Source organism: Bos grunniens, chromosome 29 (genome assembly GCF_055505025.1).
Source record: "Bos grunniens cultivar Pamir isolate PY7600 chromosome 29, Bosgru_T2T1.0, whole genome shotgun sequence".
NCBI classification, from domain to species: Eukaryota; Metazoa; Chordata; class Mammalia; order Artiodactyla; family Bovidae; genus Bos; species Bos grunniens.
In genome coordinates, this window is record NC_141193.1 from 4,942,487 (window position 1) to 4,959,052 (window position 16,566).

The 16,566-nt window shown below is 50.4% G+C and overlaps 1 protein-coding gene across 3 annotated transcripts in view; it reads left to right on the forward strand.

Moving 5' to 3' along the window:
- Window positions 1–16,566, forward strand: part of CPT1A (carnitine palmitoyltransferase 1A) — a 60,342-nt gene that overhangs the window by 10,263 nt on the left and 33,513 nt on the right. For 2 of the 3 annotated variants that reach the window (XM_086385233.1, XM_086385234.1), the window contains exons 2-4: window positions 8,294–8,447; window positions 11,242–11,381; window positions 16,230–16,401. In XM_086385233.1, the coding sequence (XP_086241359.1) occupies window positions 8,307–8,447; window positions 11,242–11,381; window positions 16,230–16,401 (453 nt within the window). In that variant the 5' untranslated portion in view covers window positions 8,294–8,306. The remainder of the gene's footprint in view (window positions 1–8,293; window positions 8,448–11,241; window positions 11,382–16,229; window positions 16,402–16,566) is intronic. The other variant, XM_086385235.1, reaches the window with a different exon arrangement.

The following is a 16,566-nucleotide window of genomic DNA, read 5'->3' on the forward strand; positions in this document are numbered from 1 at the left end:
GCAAAGAGTCGGACACGACTGAGCGACTGAACTGAACTGAAATAGGTCATTATGCTCAACTGGGGCATCTTATTCTGGATCTTGGTGTTCTCCTGGAGCAGATTAGCGTAAGGTGCTTAAGTGCCCTGGAACAGACCTTCGTGCCAGTCTCTCTCCTCTAGTGGCCCTCCTGGTTTCTAAGGTGGCACCGTCCCAGGGTTCCCACGTTCAGCCAAGATGGGCGGGGCTGGCAGCAGCACCCAGGTGTGTCCTAAGTGGGGACGATCACCGTCAGGTGGGGCTCCAGGTGGGCACCCTCCGCGTGATGCACCTGGAAGCGATTTCTGTCCTGCCAGGGAGAATAAGCAGGTATGTAGCCCTACTGCAGGGGCTTCCCAGGAGGCACTAGTGGTAAAGAATCCGTGTGCAATGCAGGAGACCTGGGTTCTATCTCTGGGTCACGAAGATCCCCCGGAGGAGGGCATGGCAACCCACTCCAGTATTCTTGCCTGGAGAATCACATGGACAGAGGAGCCTGGCAGGCTACAGCCCATAGGGTAGCAAAAGCGTCAGACACAACTGAAGTGACTTAGCACACATTCATGGATAGCCCACTGCAGACGCACACACGGAGAGGGCTTTGTTTTCAGTGTGTCGGATCAATCACTGGATGGCTTCCTGCGGCTGAGGGCTTGCTGCCATCAGCAGCCACTTCCGGTTTGGCAAGAGGTGACCTCGCATCAAGAATAGTCCCGAAGGGGCTTCTCCCATCACCCAGCCAGATCTTGGGAGGAGCAGCCAGCCTGTGCTCCTCAGAGGTGCTCCCGCTGTCCCCTCCAGCTCAGGGTTGTTGTCAGAGGGCCTCCAGTCTTTGCCCAGGGATGGTTTGCAGGAACAAGGGAATGACAGAAAGGGAGCCCGTTCATATGTCTTCTCCTTTCCTCCAACCTCCCGAGACCGCAGGGCACAGTTGCACGTTCTGCGGGTGGGTCCCAGCGGTCATGCTGAGTATACCTTGTCCCCAGGGAAGCCACCTCTCTCCACCCAGGGGTGGGGGTGGGAGTGATCCTGGTGGGGAGGGGCATCATACCACTACCCCCACATCAGCAGGTGGGGGATGGAGTGAGGACCACCCCAACCCATTCGTGCCCAGGCATGACAGGCGGTGGAGGTGTTTGAAGGAGTGATGCCAGGGAGGGTGTGGAAGGATGCAAGATGGGTTTTCAGTTGACTTGTTCTGGCATCAGCGGGGCTTCAAGAGAATCGTCCACACTGATACAAGTCCAGGTCCAGGGCAGGGCCCTGTGGGTGACTGACTCCTGGTGCAAGGGGGCTGGAAGAGGACCCCTAGGGAATGAACCGGTAAGACAGTCTGCATGCCCGGTGACCTTGCCCAGGAGGCAGAGGAAGCTGGAGGTTGGGCTGGCACATGGCGTAGGCTGCACACGCCATGTGTGCCTGCTCGCCTGGCCCTGGGGCCCTGGAGTGCCTTTTGATTTCATCCTGGAAGGTTGAAGGGATCCAGAGAAGAAGCTGTGCAGCTAAGTGGCCCTGATCCAGACACAGGCCCGGCCTGCCAGCTGGTCCCAGGGCCCTTCCCCTCGCAGCGAGTTGGGGTTCCCAGCTGTGGTCACAGAGACAGCAGGGCCATTCTGGCCAGGTCAGGGGTGCCTCGGGGCTCCAGGGAGGCAGACTAGGAAGGGAGGGCTGGGGCCAAGCAGTCTCTGATCAGCATGGCAAAGTATTAGTATCTGTTCCTTCCAGGAAGAGGGTGTGTAGGGGTGATTCCTTGCTCTAGTGTGTTGGCAGTCTCTCCTGATTCAAGATAGAAAACATCCTGCTGTATTAATATAGTAAAGTTGCTGGTTCAGTTCAGTTCAGTCGCTCAGTCTCCTCTGACTTTGCGACCCCATGGGCTGCAGCACGCCACGCTTCCCTGTCTATCACGAACTCCCGGAGCTTGCTCAAACTCATGTCCATAGAGTCAGGGATGCCGTCCAACCATCTCATCCTCTGTTGTCCCCTTCTTTTCCTGTGCACTGGGGCTCCTCATAATTCCTGAGTGTCCAAGAGTTTATCTTGGCCTGCCCCCTTGCCCTGGAGCAGGTCTCGCCTCCCCACCCCCGCCCAACCTACCTGGAGGCAGTTTGCTCCCAAGGCAAGTGGAGTCACCAGTGTGGGGAGGGCACTCCTAGGTGGCCCTGTCCTGGTTCAGCTCCGGGCCCGTTTACCTTCACGGTGGGGCTGCTCACCTGAGCGACTCCAGGTAAACATCCTGAGGAGCAGCTCTGCGATCTGTTGGCAAGGTCCCCACCACTCTCGTGTGATGATCTTATTTGGTCGCTAAGTCATGTCCGACTCTTGGCGACCCTGTGAACTGTAGCCCTGCCAGGCTCCTCTCTGTCCATGGTATTCTCCAGGCAAGAATATTGGAGTGAGTTGCCATTTCTTTCTCCAGGGTATCCTCCTGACCCAGGGATCGAACCCACATCTCCTGCATTGGCAGACAGATTTTTCACCACTGAGCCACTAGGGAAGCCCCTCCTAACCACTGGACGAATTCCCAAGTCTTTATGGGAGATAATTCCCATCCCATCCCATCCAACCATCTAACATGTACACGTCAGTGATTTTTAGTATATTCAGCTGTGACCCCATTCAATTTGGGAACATTTCATCACCCCCAAAAGACGCCCTCCCCTCCTTTACCCTCCACTTTCCCCTGGCCTTAGGCAGCCACTGCTTTCTGTCTCTGTAGATTTTGCCCGTTCTGGACATTTAACATACCAAGAATCATTAAACATGTGGTCTGGCATGCCACAGTCCATGGGGTTGCAAAGAGTCAGACACAACTGAGCGACTGAACAGCAGCAGCGTGTGGTCATCTGTGTCTGGCCGCTCTCACTCGGCATCAAGTGTTCAAGGTTCATCCGCGCAGGATGTCGTGTGTCAGCGCTTCATCCCTTTGTACCGCCTGTGAATAGCATCCTGTTGTGTGGATAGAGCGCGTTTTGTTTATCCATCGTCAGTGGAAGGACGCCCGAGTTGCTTCCACTTTTCGGTTATTATGAATAACGCTACTGTGAACATCTGTGTACAGGTTTGGGTGTGGATATACGTTTTCAGTTTTCTTGGGCATGTGCCTGAGAGCAGAATTGCTGGGTCACACGGTGACTACATTTGGCTATTCGAGGAGCTGCCAGACTGACGTTCCCCCCAGCCACGAACGAGGACTCTGATTTCCCCGCATCTTGATGACTGCCATCCTGGTGGGTGTGAAGTGCTCCTCTGCTGCATCTCTGCTTTGTGTTGCCCTCACGGTCGCAGGGGGCACTATTACAACTCTAGATGTCTCCAACTTTGAGGGTGTGAATGCCAGGATGCAGGATGGATTTTTCACTCATTAGATTGGCAGAGGGAACGTCTCAAGTCCTTGTCATCTGATTCAGTAATTCCGACTTGGCACCTAAGACACACAGTTAGTTTTTAGTCTGAACCAAGCAAATCTCTAGTTAAATTCAGGGCGTTTTGTTTTGTTTTTGAATAATTTTTATTGGAGTATAGCTGATTCATAATGTCTCAGGTGTACAGCAGTCAGTTACCACATATATATATCCACTTTTTTAGATTCTTTTCCATATAGGCCATTATAACAGAGTATTGAGTAGAGTCTCCTAAAAAGTATTTTTATTCATCTATTTATCTGGCTGCGCTGGGTCTTAATTGTAGTCGTGCAAACTCTTAGTTGCAGTTCTTTGAACCTGGGCCGCCGGCTTCGGGAGTGCGGAGTCAGCTACTGGACCACCAGGGAAGCCCCCATTAGGTCCTTATTAGTTATCTGTTTTCAGAGACTTCTGCTAAGGCCACCGACTTCAGAAAAGGAGGCTGCAAATACACTCAGCTGCCCCTGTCTAGAGGGGGTTAGATCCACGAGCACACACTGGGCATGCACCTTTGGGGAGAATTGGCTACAAACACTCAACACTATATTTATTTATTTTTTTATTTTTTTTTTCGACACTATATTTAATCTACTGCCTTTAGTAATCCCTTCCTGTTCTGAGTAAAGCCCTTGAAAGATCCGATAAGTCACTGAAAGGGTAGCCAGCCACAATTGTTGCTGTGATGCATGCCATGTAGAATTCTTATCTCTTTTAAGACTTGTGTTCACCCTAAGGCTTTGATGGGGGGAGGGGCTGAGTTAACCTTCAGGCTCTGGAAGAATCTTCAAGCCCCCTTGGGTAACTTTTTGAGGAACAGATTCGAGCTGTTGGTTGGAGTGCCCTCTTGAACTGTTTAAACTGGCTTGTGGCAAGCTTTTGCTTAGAGATCTTGGTGCTTTCAAAAATGAGATTTACGTCTTCAAAACTGGCCGGGCTGTGGACGTTTGCTCCATGCCAGGTAAACAGTACGCAAAGGGTCACGTTTTGTTTTTTCCAGCTGTGCCATGTGGCTTGTGGGATCTTAGTTCCCCAACCAGGGACTGAACGCTCGGCAGTGAAAGCCCAGAGTCCTAACCACTGGACTGCTGGGAAATTCCCACGTGTAAATATCCTTGAATGCTAGGCAGGTGGCACCAGGCTAAGGTTGCATGCGTGGATGCAGTTTTACTGCCTCGCTCTTTCCTTTCAAGCTTGTCCAAGCAGAGCTCTCGGCTGCCCATTCCAGCCTCTCCTTGGCCCTGATGTCCCCGCCTGGGTGCCCCCCGTCCATTGCCCCCGGGCGAATGTTCCACTCCCAGTCCCCACCTCGCCCACCCTGCTCTGTGGCTCTTCTGTGCTGGGGAGGCTGGTGGAGCCCACACAGTCCAGGCTCCAGCCCCAGGGTGCCTCTGAGCCCTGTCTGCAGGGGGCCCTCCTGCCATTCCCACTGTGGGCCATGCCCTTCTGGGAAACCTGCCCCAGCTTCTTACTGGTTTCACTGCCCCGCCCAGTCCACCTGCTCTCCATATAGCAGCCAGAGTGGTCTTCTTCAGGCTTCCCAGGTGGCGCTAGTGGTGAAGACCCCTGCTTGCCAAGGCAGGTAGACATGCACAGACCCCGGGTTTGATCCTTGGGTGGGGAAGATTCCCTGGAGGAGGGCCCAGCAACCCACTCCGGTATTCTTGCCTGGAGAATCTCTTGGACAGAGGAACCTGGCGGGCTACAGTCCATGGGATTGCAAAGAGTCAGACACGGCTGAGCAACTTGGCATACATACCCGTGTCTTCTTTGGAACAGACACAGGAACTGACACCCCCGAATCATGGCCCTTGATACTTTTCCATCACCCTAATTGTGAAACCCGGCTGCTTCTGGGCCTTCCTCTCTGAATTCAGCCCTGCCCTGACCCCAGCCAGCCTGCACCTCCGGCCCTTTCACAGGTCTGCCTTCAATCCTGAAAATCTCTCCCTCTGTCTAATCCTTCCCTTGGGCTTCTGTGTCACTTGGGAGGTCCTCTCTGTCACTCCCGCTTCTTCCTGCCCCCCTGTCTGAGCTGTGGGGTAACCCTTGTTGAACGGACAAGTGAGTGATAGCCGGGATCACTTGTTCTGATTTCCTGAAGAAAAAGCAAGGGAATTCCAGAAAAACATCTACTTCTGCTTTATGGACTACGCTAAAGCCTTTGACTATGTGGATCACAACAAACTGTGGAAAATTCTTAAAGAGATGGAAATCCCAGACCACCTTACCTGCCTCCTAAGAAACTTGTATGTAGGCTAAGAAACATCGGTTAGAATGAGACACAGAACAAAAAACTGGTTCAGAACTGGGAAAGGAGTATGACAAGGCTGTATATTGTCACCCTGCTTATTTAACTTCTGTGCAGAATAACTCATTCTAAATGCCAGGCTGGATGAAGCACAAGCTACAATCAAGATTTCGAGAGTAATATCAATAACCTCAGATATGCAGATGACACAACCCTAATAGCAGAAAGTGAAAAGAAACTAAAGAGCCTCTTGATAAAAGTGAAAGAGAAGAGTGAAAAAGCTGGCTTAAAACTCAACATTCAAAAAACTAAGATCATGGCATTCAGTCCCATCACTTCATGGCAAATAGATGGGAAGAAAATGGAAACAGTGACAGATTTCATTTTCTTGGGCTCTAAAATCACTGCGGACAGTGACTGCAGCCGTGAAATTAAAAGATGCTTGCTCCTTGGAAGAAAAACTATGACAAATGTAGACAGTGTATTAAAAAGCAGAGACATCACTTTGCCAACAAAGGTCTGTATAGTCAAAGCTGTGGTTTTTCCAGTCATGTACCAATGTGAGGGTTGGACCACAAAGAAGGCTGAGCACCAAAGAGTTGGTGGTTTTGAACTGTGGTGTTGGAGAAGACTCTTGAGAGTCCTTTGGACTACAAAGAGATCAAACCAGTCCATCCTAAAGGAAATCAGTCCTGAATATTCATGGAAGGACTGTTGCTGAAGTTGAAACTCCAATACTTTGGCCACCTGATGCAAAGAGCCAACTCAATTGGAAAAGACCCTGATGCTGGGAAAGATTGAAGGCAGAATGAGAAGGGAGGGGCAGAGGATGAGATGGTAGATAGCATCACTGACTCAATGGACATGAATTTGAGCAAACTCCAGGGAGCTACTGAAGGAGAGGGAAGCCTGGGATGCTGCAGTCCATGGGGTCACAAAGAGTCGGACACAAGTTAGCAACTGAACAACAACAGTTGTTGTTTGAAACCGCATTACCCTTGATTCTGATGGGTTTGATGTCTGCGCCCAAGAGGCTTGCATGGTGAGAAAAGGGAAAATAGCATGCGCTAGGGATATACACAGAGAAGGCAATGGCACCCCGCTCCAGTACTCCTGCCTGGAAAATCCCATGGACGGAGGAGCCTGGTGGGCTGCAGTCCATGGGTTCGCTATGAGTCAGATACAACTGAGCGACTTCACTTTTACTTTCCACTTTCATGCATTGGAGAAGGAAATGGCAACCCACTCGAGTGTTCTTGCCTGGAGAATCCCAGGGACGGGGGAGCCTGGTGGGCTGCCATCTATGGGGTCGCACAGAGTCAGACCCGACTGAAGTGACTTAGCAGCAGCAGCAGCAGCAGGGATACACACACTCACAGTTTTGGGGTTTTATTCTGGTTTACTACGAACGTTGGCATCACTGACTTAATGAACATGAGTTTGAGGAAGCTCTGGGAGTTGGTGATGGACAAGGAAGCCTGGTGTGCTGCAGTTGATGGGGTCACAAAGAATTGGACACAGCTGAGCGACTACACGGAACTGATGAACTTTTAGCTCCTTTGTGTGCAGGTGTGCTTGTTGGCACAGGGTTTAGGAGGAGGTGGTGCCATCAGGCACTTTGAGCAGACCGGCGGAGGGCTGATGTCGGGGAAGCTAAGAGGGAAGAGGTGAGTCAGGAGTTGGTCAAGGAAGAAGGTGAAAGGAGACAAATATTTACAGCAAGAAAATGAAATGTGCTCGCCTAGCAGAGGCTGGAAACCAGCCCTGAGGGCCAAACCTTCAGGGGATGAGTGTGGCAGCTGTCTGATTTCCTAAGTCACCGGGAGGGAGGCCCGCCCCCCTGCCCCAGGGTTCTGTGCATTGGGTTTTCCTGGAGTCTTCTGGAACCTGAAGTGGTTTGTGGAGTGGCTACTGCGTAGCCAAGGTGTGTGGTGTTGAGCCCAGTTCCCACCTGAGATAAGGATCAGGGCTGTTATGGATGTGTTTGAGGACTTTATGTGCCAGCCTCCAGGCTGCCTAGTGGGTAGGGATGGGATTTGCCCTGGCACAGCAAGTTGCTAAACCGCCCTGGGATTCGGGATTCCAGTTGGGTGAGGCTCCGGCTGCCTGTTGCCTGGAGGCAGGGTTGGTGGGATGGCCAGGGGCCTGGGGGTGAGGATTTCCAGCTCCTGGACTCTGCTGACCACCCAGCGCCTCCAGGCAGAGGCAGCAATGGGTTGTCTGTATCCCACTGGAGCAGGGAGGGAGAGATGATGGGCAATCACAACCAGGTGTGTTCATGAGTAACATTCAATTTATCAAATGGGAGGAAATGGTCAAATTCAGAATGGATCACACGTCTATATAGGGGCTTCCCCAATGGCTCATCGTTAAAGAACCCACCTGCCAATGCAAGAGGTACCAGTTCGATCCCTCAGTCGGGAAGATGCCCTATAGAAGGAAATGGCAACCCACTCCAGTATTCTTGCCTGGGAAATCCTGTGGACAGAGGAGGCAGGCAGGCCACAGTCCTTGGGGTCGCAAAGAGTCAGACATGACTTAGAGACTAAAGAGCAACAACAGCAAGGGGTTTTCTGACATCTGGTCAACACTCACCATGCTCTGTTCGCCCTTGTCGTTCCAGGAGCTCGCTGACCATGGCGGAGGCCCACCAAGCCGTGGCCTTCCAGTTCACAGTCACTCCAGATGGGATCGACCTCCGGATGAGCCATGAGGCCCTCAGGCAGATCTATCTGTCTGGTCTTCATTCCTGGAAGAAGAAGTTCATCAGATTCAAGGTTTCCAGATACTTGCTTCAATCTGTACCATATTCGCTTTCCTATTTGAAAACTCCAGGCTCTACTGAAGGTTCAGTGTGCCCGTGATAATTGGCACCTTATGTATGTTTCCTGGTCCTTAAGGCCTGTGAGACAATTTTATATGTTTTGGCTCACTGAAATCCTGGAGAAATTCTGTAAGGCAGGCGGGGTGAATTGGGACCCTTTGGGCAGACGAGGAAATCAGGGTTCAGAGAGGGTAAGCAACCTTTGGGGTAGAAGGAGAATAAATGTCTCTAGCTCTGAGTCTGGGCCTCTCTACGCTTCACGGAAAAGGATTGTTCTTCATCCGTGTGAAACCACAGAGAGTTTATTTAACAAATATCTCACTGATGAAATAGTCCACCACAGAAAGAGATGCATGTAAATGCAGACGCGGGCTTCCGAGGTGGCTCAGTGGGAGAGAGTCTGCCTGCCCGTGCGGGAGACGTGGGTTCGTTTCCTGTGTCTGGAAGATCCCCTGGAGAAGTGGAATACTACCCACTCCAGTATTCCTGTCTGGAAAATCCCATAGATAGAGGAGCCTGGCAGGCTCCCGTCCATGGGGTCGCAAAGAGTTGGACATGACACAACTGAGCGGCTGAGCAAATGCAAAGTTCTCAGTTCTGTTTACCGGCAAGAGTGGACATTTATTTACTGTGTTTAACCAGGTGTCTTGTTTTTTTAAATTTTACTGGAGTATAGTTGATTTATAGTGTGGTGTTCATTTCAGATGTATAGCAAAGTGAATCAGTTACACACATACAAATATCCACTCCTTTTAAGATTGTTTTCCCAAATAGGCCAGCAGAGTGACATTTTTTTTAAAGTCTTTATTGAAATAATTTGTTACAACATTGCTTCTGTTTTATGTCTTTGGGTTTTTGGCTGGCGGCATCTGGGGGATCTTAATTCCCTGACCAGGAATGAAACCCCGCACCTACTGCATTGGAAGGCTAAGTCTTAACCATTGGATGGCTGGGGAAGTCCGATGTGTCTTGTTTTTAATTAATTTTATTTTAAAAATCACAGCAGTCGTGAACATGCATGTGCTCTTTGCTTGAAACTTCCTCAATTTTGCTGTTCGGGGAGATAGTGCTGGGAAAAGTCCCCAGAGTTCTCTTTTCTCACTGCCAGTAATAATAGATCCCTCCTTCTCCTAAAAAATGAAAGTCACAGAAGGACAAATGCATGTTTAAAAAAATTCAAGCAAGTTGAAAGCGTATCAAAAGTGTCCGCTCCCCATTCCCCAACAAAACTGGGTTTGTTGTCCAGTTTTCCTTTCAGAGGGCAGCTCAGAGGAGGGCTGTTGAGAAAGGCCAGGGAGCTGGAGTGGGTGCGAGCAATGACCAGGGAGACCTGGCCTGGCTGGACAGGTGTCCCTTGGCTCTACTGGAGGGTCCTGGGGCCCAGGTTCAGTTCAGTTCAGTTCAGTCGCCTGGTTGTGTCCGACTCTTTGCAACCCCATGGACTGCAGCACGCCAGGGCTCCCTGTCCATCGCCAACTCTGGGAGCTTGCTCAAACTCATGTCCATTGAGTCGGTGATGCCATCCAACCATCTCATCATCTGTCGTCCCCTTCTCCTCCTGCCTTCAGTCTTTCCCAGCATCAGGGTCTTTTCAAATGAGTCAGTTCTTTGCATCAGGTACGTCTTTTGCCTGAGGCCCCAGCTGCTGTGACCCACTCAAAGTGGAGGAGGGCGCCACCTGCAGAGAGAAGTGCCCTCTGCGCTCCTGACCTTGTTGGGAGCCTCCTTGTACCTCCCTAACCATGTGGTTTCCTAGGGCACCTGGGGCCGGGGTGGGGGTGGGGCCAAGGCTAGCAGAGCTGCTGCAGGGTAGGGAGTGTGGTGAGTGGAGGCCGTTTATCTAGAACCTTCTTTCCCCCATTATCATTTAATGTGTCTGTTTATTTACAAGAACATTTCAGAGAACTTCGGAGAATACCAGAAGGCTCCCCCTCCCTGCCCCCGCCCCTCACCCGCAGCCAGCTTTGTTTAAAATCTTCCATACCTCTCGATAATGAGAATAACATGGTAGTCTCTCCTAAGAGAATTCAGTAAAGCTTTGAAATTTTTTTTAATCCTTTGTCTTGGTCAAATCAATCTCTTATTAACATGATTTCAGTATGAATTTTTTTTTAAACTGTAAGTCTTGAAACATACACAAAAGTAAAGAAAATAATAAAGGCACACAGCTATAATAAAGTCACATCGCTCATTTTCACAACTATCAACATTTTGCTGATTTGGAGGTCTTATTTCTTCCTAACCCTTCTTCCCTGCTACATTTTTTTTTAAGGGGCTGCTGTGGGGCTTTGGCTGAAGCATCTTACGGGAGATTCTGGCCATGGAGTGAGGTCTCCTATAGATATTAATACCTCCGGTTAAGCAGTGTCTGATTCAGCAAGAGGGGTGCATCTGAGAATGAGGGTCTCGGGGCATCCTGGACGCAGCAGGTTGGGGAGAGGACATCATGGTGGGCAAGGTGGCCAGTGTCCCTGCGTCAGTCTCAGGGGAGCTAAGGAATCCGTATGTTTACTTAAGGCTTCTAACTTAGGGTGATTCTAATGTCCTGGGGTCACTCTCCAGGGAGACGGTTTTAGAGAAGTTTTTGACTCATGTGCTTCCCTGGTAGCTCAGTGGTAAAGACTCTGCCTGCCAATGCAGGAGACCCAGGTTTGATCCCTGGGTTGGGATGATCCCCTGGCAAAGGGAATAGCCACCCACTCCAATATTCTTGGGGCGCTTCTGACGGCGCTCCCGTCTGTTTCTAGAATGGCATCATCACCGGCGTGTACCCAGCGAGTCCCTCCAGTTGGCTCATCGTGGTTGTGGGCGTGATGTCGACCATGTACGCCAAGATCGACCCCTCTTTGGGAATAATCGCTAAGATCAACCGGACCCTGGACACGACGTGAGTAAGCCTCTCAAATCTCAGAGGGTCTAGGGAATGCCTGCCTTTTTTGTGGCTGCTCTTTTTCTGTCTTTTCAAATGTCAGGACGGTCTGTTCTGGGTATTCTCTTTGAGGCTTTTGCTATGATTCTCACGACAGCTTTCTCCCCATGTCCTGGGGAGGTCCCCTGGGGAGTTTGGGGTCCCTTGTCACTCCTTCTCTGAAGCCCAGAGGTGTGAAGAGCAGCCTCTATCCTGCGGTGCCTGCCAGCCCACTTAGCCTGGCCAGGGGGCCCTCAGAATGAATTTTGTCCAAGGCACTGCTTCCGGACATGGTGTCTTCCTTGTACACGGGGCCATCCTGGAGTTGTAGGACTCCGAGAGCTGACTGCTGTTGGGGGTTCTGGGGAGAATTCAGCCGCTCGGCTCCTTGTCTGAGTGACTTAGAATCTCGGGGGGGACCCCCAACACTTTATCCTAGTGACTGTAGTTTTCTAAGAGCTTGAAAATAGGCTTGCCTTTTTTTTTTTTTTTTAATATCGTGAGATTTGGCCTGGAGAAGCCTTTGGTTGATACTTTTCCTTCAAGGTGTGTGGCGCCTGGGGTCTCGTGCGGGAATGCTGGCCATGCCCGCGAGGGTCTTTGTGGAGCCCCTCTGATGTCCTTTCTTCCCTCCGGTCCTGGGGGTGACCCTGGCTCCCGCAATCATCTCCTGCCCGGTGGCCCCTGCGCTGCAGTGACCTCTTTCACTGGGCTGTCTGATGTAAAGTGAGGAAACGCTCAAGCTTGTAGACTCCTGGGATTTCCCTCAGGGTCCAGTGGCTAAGACTCAATGCAGGGGGCCCAGGTTCAATTCCCGGTCAGGGAACTAGATTCTGCATGTCGCAACTAAGTGTTCGAATGCCACAAGTAAAGATCCCACGTCAGTCGTGTCCGACTCTGTGCGACCCCATAGACGGCAGCCTACCAGGCTCCGCCGTCCCTGGGATTCTCCAGGCAAGGACACTGAAGTGGGTTGCCATTTCCTTCTCCAATGCATGAAAGTGAAAAGGAAAGTGAAGTTGCTCAGTCGTGTCTGACTCAGCGACCCCATGGACTGCAGCCTACCAGGCTCCTCCATCCATGGGATTTTCCAGGCAAGAGTACTGGAGTGGGGTGCCATTGCCTTCTCCAAAAGACCCCGCAGGCCACAGCAAAGATCGAAGATCCCGATTGCCGCAACTAAGACCTGTGCAGCCAAACAAATTCACGAGAAAATACTGAGAAAAAAAGATGTGGATTCCTGCTAGAGTCACGGAGATGAAGTGGGGAGTTGGGCTCCAGACCCAGCTCTGTGCAGCACCTCGGACCCCTGTGCCCCCCTTGGCAGGCCCTGAACCTCCCCGGAGAACCTTCCTGCCAGACAAAGGCAGGAACAGCACCTCTGCCTTGGCGTTTGGGGGGGCCCAGTGATGGGACCCGCATGGGGCTAAGCCTACCCCACCCCTTCTCCATTACACTGTTTGTGATTGCAGCTCTGAAAGGCACATTTTTATTCTTTTGGCTGTGCCATAAGGCTTGTGGGATCTTAGTTCCCCAACCAGGGACGGAGCCCAGGCCCTCACAGTGAAAGTGCTGAGTCCTAACAACTGGACTGCACGAGAATGCCCGTGGGATACCGGTTTCTCTTTTCTGGTTGAAACAGTCTATTGCCTCCACCTTGGCTGTGGCTTGTCCCACGCCAGACCTTTGATCCTGTTCACATGTTGCTTGTTTATATCGGTGAACATTTTAGGTCTGTGACTGGAGAAACGATAATCCGCAAGTCCTCATGCCATGTCTGGGCTTTGCTTTTTGTTTTTTTGTTTTTTTTTAATTTTCTTCATTGTTTGACCGTGCCTCCGAGCAGGTGGGATCTTAGTTTCCCGACCTGGGATTGAACCTGCACCCCCTGCAGTGGAAGGGCAGAGTGTTAACCACTGGACCACCAGGGAATTCCTGAGCTTTGCTTTTGGGGCCAGGAGTTTTGTGAAGAAGGTGGGGGACAGATTGTAGCCCAAGTGTGTCCACCGGGTCTCTGGGCCGTAGCTGCAGTGTTGGGGTTGGCCCAAGATAAACAGATGAATTTCTGGGCCCTTTACTAAGTTGGTTGTTTGGATTTCAATATTGCCTTCAGAAAAGGACAGGAAAATAAAGTGGCAAAATGGAACATAAAAGAAAGCTCACGGCTCAGGACCGAGTTTGATTCTGATCACAGTCAAGAAAGGATTAAGCACTTTTCACGGAAAGGTCTGAATCTTCTCTTGTCTGGGCTGGTGCCCCTTGCTGCCGACAGCTGCTCCTTGTTCACCAGGCCCTGGGGTGCTTAGCAGCCAGTGTGACGCGCTGAGTCACGCGTAGCCCCCAGCTGCCTCCTAACCCCAGCTCACACCTCTGTCAGCATCTGCGAGGCCCTGGGTACAAACCCACCCCGGGGAACCCGCGCTTCGCACCTGCCAGACTTCTTGGTCTGCCTGGGGTGCCAGGAGTCCCGACAGGGTCCCTAAGCAGGGGACTCCGTCTCTCTCTCATCACCTTGCCCACGTCTCTGCCCTCTCTTTCCAGAGAGTCACAGGCCTGTCCCACTATAGACAGCTCATCTCTGCATCCCTGTTAAACTTTTAATTTATTCTGGACCGCGGGCGGTCTCTTCACAGTGGATTATATTTAGAAGTGTCGGCTATTTAAAGCCCTTTCTAATCTGAGTCTTTATAAGATTTGTTTCTTCATCCCTCTAAACCAATTGCAGTAAACTGGGCCATCCTTGGCCCAGATTTAGAAAGACCAGGTTTACAGGCCAGCAGCTCCCAGGGTCAAGGGTCAAGGACTGTTCTGCACATTCTTGCTGGAGAGGATCCCCAACACCCTGAAGTCACGGCCTCCCCCCGACCTCTGGGTAGGCCATCCCCTGCAGCCTTAGAAGGGGCATAACATATAACAGAAAGCTTTTTTTGCTAATGCTTTCAGTTGAAGTGCCTAATGCCAAATGCATCATTTGTTCATTGCTGTTCAGTTGCTCAGTCATGTCCAGGCTTCCCTGTCCTTCATTGTTTCCCAGAGTTTGCTCAGACTCATGTCTACTGAGTCACTGATGCCATCCAACCATCTCATTCTCTGCTGCCCCCTTCTCTTCTGGCCTTCAGTCTTTCCCAGCATCAGGTCTTTTCTAATGAGTCGGCTCTTCACATCAGGTAGCCAAAGCATTGGAGCTTTGGCTTCAGCATCAGTCCTTCCAATGAATATTCAGGACTGATCTCCTTTAGGACTGACTGCTTTGATCTCCTTGCAGTCCAAGGGACTCTCAAGAGTCTTCTCCAGCACCACAGTTTGAAAACATCAGTTCTTAGGTGTACAACATAATGATTTGTTATATATATTCTGCAAAATGATTACCACAAGTTTTGTTAACATCCATCACCCAATATAGTTACAAATTAAAAAAAAAATTTGTTTCAGATTTCACGTGTGAGACCATCCATACAGTATATGTCTTTCTTTTTTTAACTTTTTTTTAATTGAAGTATAGTTAATATTCAATGTTGTGGTAGTTTCTGGCGTACAGCAAAATGACTCAGGAATGTGTGTATATATATATATTAGTTTTCTTTGTCTGTTTCTGTTTCATTAAAAAAAGTTCATTTGCGTCATATTTCAGATTCCACATGTGAATGAATTCAGCTGGTATTTGTCTGTCCTTGTCTGACTTATTTCACTTGGTATAATGTCCTTAAGGCCCATCCATGTTGTCACAAATGGCAGCATTTATTCCTTTTTTAGCTGAATAATATTCCATTGTATCAATCGATATTAATACCATCTCTTCTTTATCCATCCATTTGTCCATGGACACTTAAGTTTCCATGTCTTGTCTGTTGTAAATAATGCTGTAGTGGAACATGGAGTGATTTCGTTTCCTTCAGATAAATACTCAAAAGTGAAATTGTTGACTCATATGGTAGTTCTATTCTTAATTTTTTTGAGGAATCTCATATTGTTTTCCATAGTGACTGCATCAGTTTAATTCCCACCAACAGTGCATAAATGTTCCCTTTTTTCTCCACATCCTCACCAACATTTGCTATTTAAATTATTTTGTGAATATTTTGTGGTTTTTCAAAACAAGTGAAACTCCAGCCCACAAGGGTGTATGAGTGGCTGCATTTCTTCTCGTTTTTTAAGTCCCATCTTTATCAGATCACTTTCCTATCTATATCACTTTCCCTAGCAAATGAAAATACTTTCTAGGTTTTTAAGTGATCATTTAACAGCATCAGTTTCTACATGTATTCATGATAAATGTCCCTACGCAGATCAAAACCAAGCTCTTTTGATATAAATAGTTGAAGTAATAGTTTTATCAAGTAACCTGCATTCCTTATGAGTCATGATGAAATGCAAAGCTATGTTTAAGGGAAAAACATCTTGAGTAGCAGGAACAGAAGGCAGAGAATTGCAGCCGGCTCCCGGCCAAGGAGAACGCAGGTCAGTCATCAGTCTGGGGCGTAGCTCCTGTTGTGAGCCAGCCAGTGCCTCACCCGTGACCTTCTCGTCCTGCCTGGACCTGGAGGAAGCTGTCTGTTTTCCCTGATTATGCCTGTTAGTCTGGGTTTGTTTTAAGGACCAGCAAAGCCGATGGGGCTGGTTCATCTCACATCCAGAAGAAAGACGGCTGAGTCTTGGGAGAATCGGGTGAACGCGGGTGGCCCCTCTCTCTGATCAGGCCTGGGGTCTGCAGCCTCCGCTGTGGCCCCAGGAGGCCGCCCCACCTGGGAACACGTGGTGTCTCTCGGCGCCGGGGCCGTGGCTTCCTTCGCTGATGAACCCGCGGCTTGTCTGGTCTTGTTTCGGCAGTGGCTGCATGTCCAGCCAGACCAAGAAGGTGGTGAGCGGCGTCATCTTCGGCACGGGGCTGTGGGTGGCCCTCATCGTCACCATGCGTTACTCCCTGAAGGTGCTGCTGTCCTACCACGGCTGGATGTTCACCCAGCACGGCAGGTTGAGCCGCACCACCAAGATCTGGATGGTAATGCTGCCCCAGCACGCAGCTGGTGGGGAGGGTCTTGCTTCTTTCTGCCGTGCCTCGAGGCTTGTAGGGCCTTAGTTCCCAACCAGGGGTCGAACCTGAGTCCGTGGCAGTGAAAAGCCCACGTCTTAACCGCTGGACTGCCGGGGAGCTCCCTGGTAGATG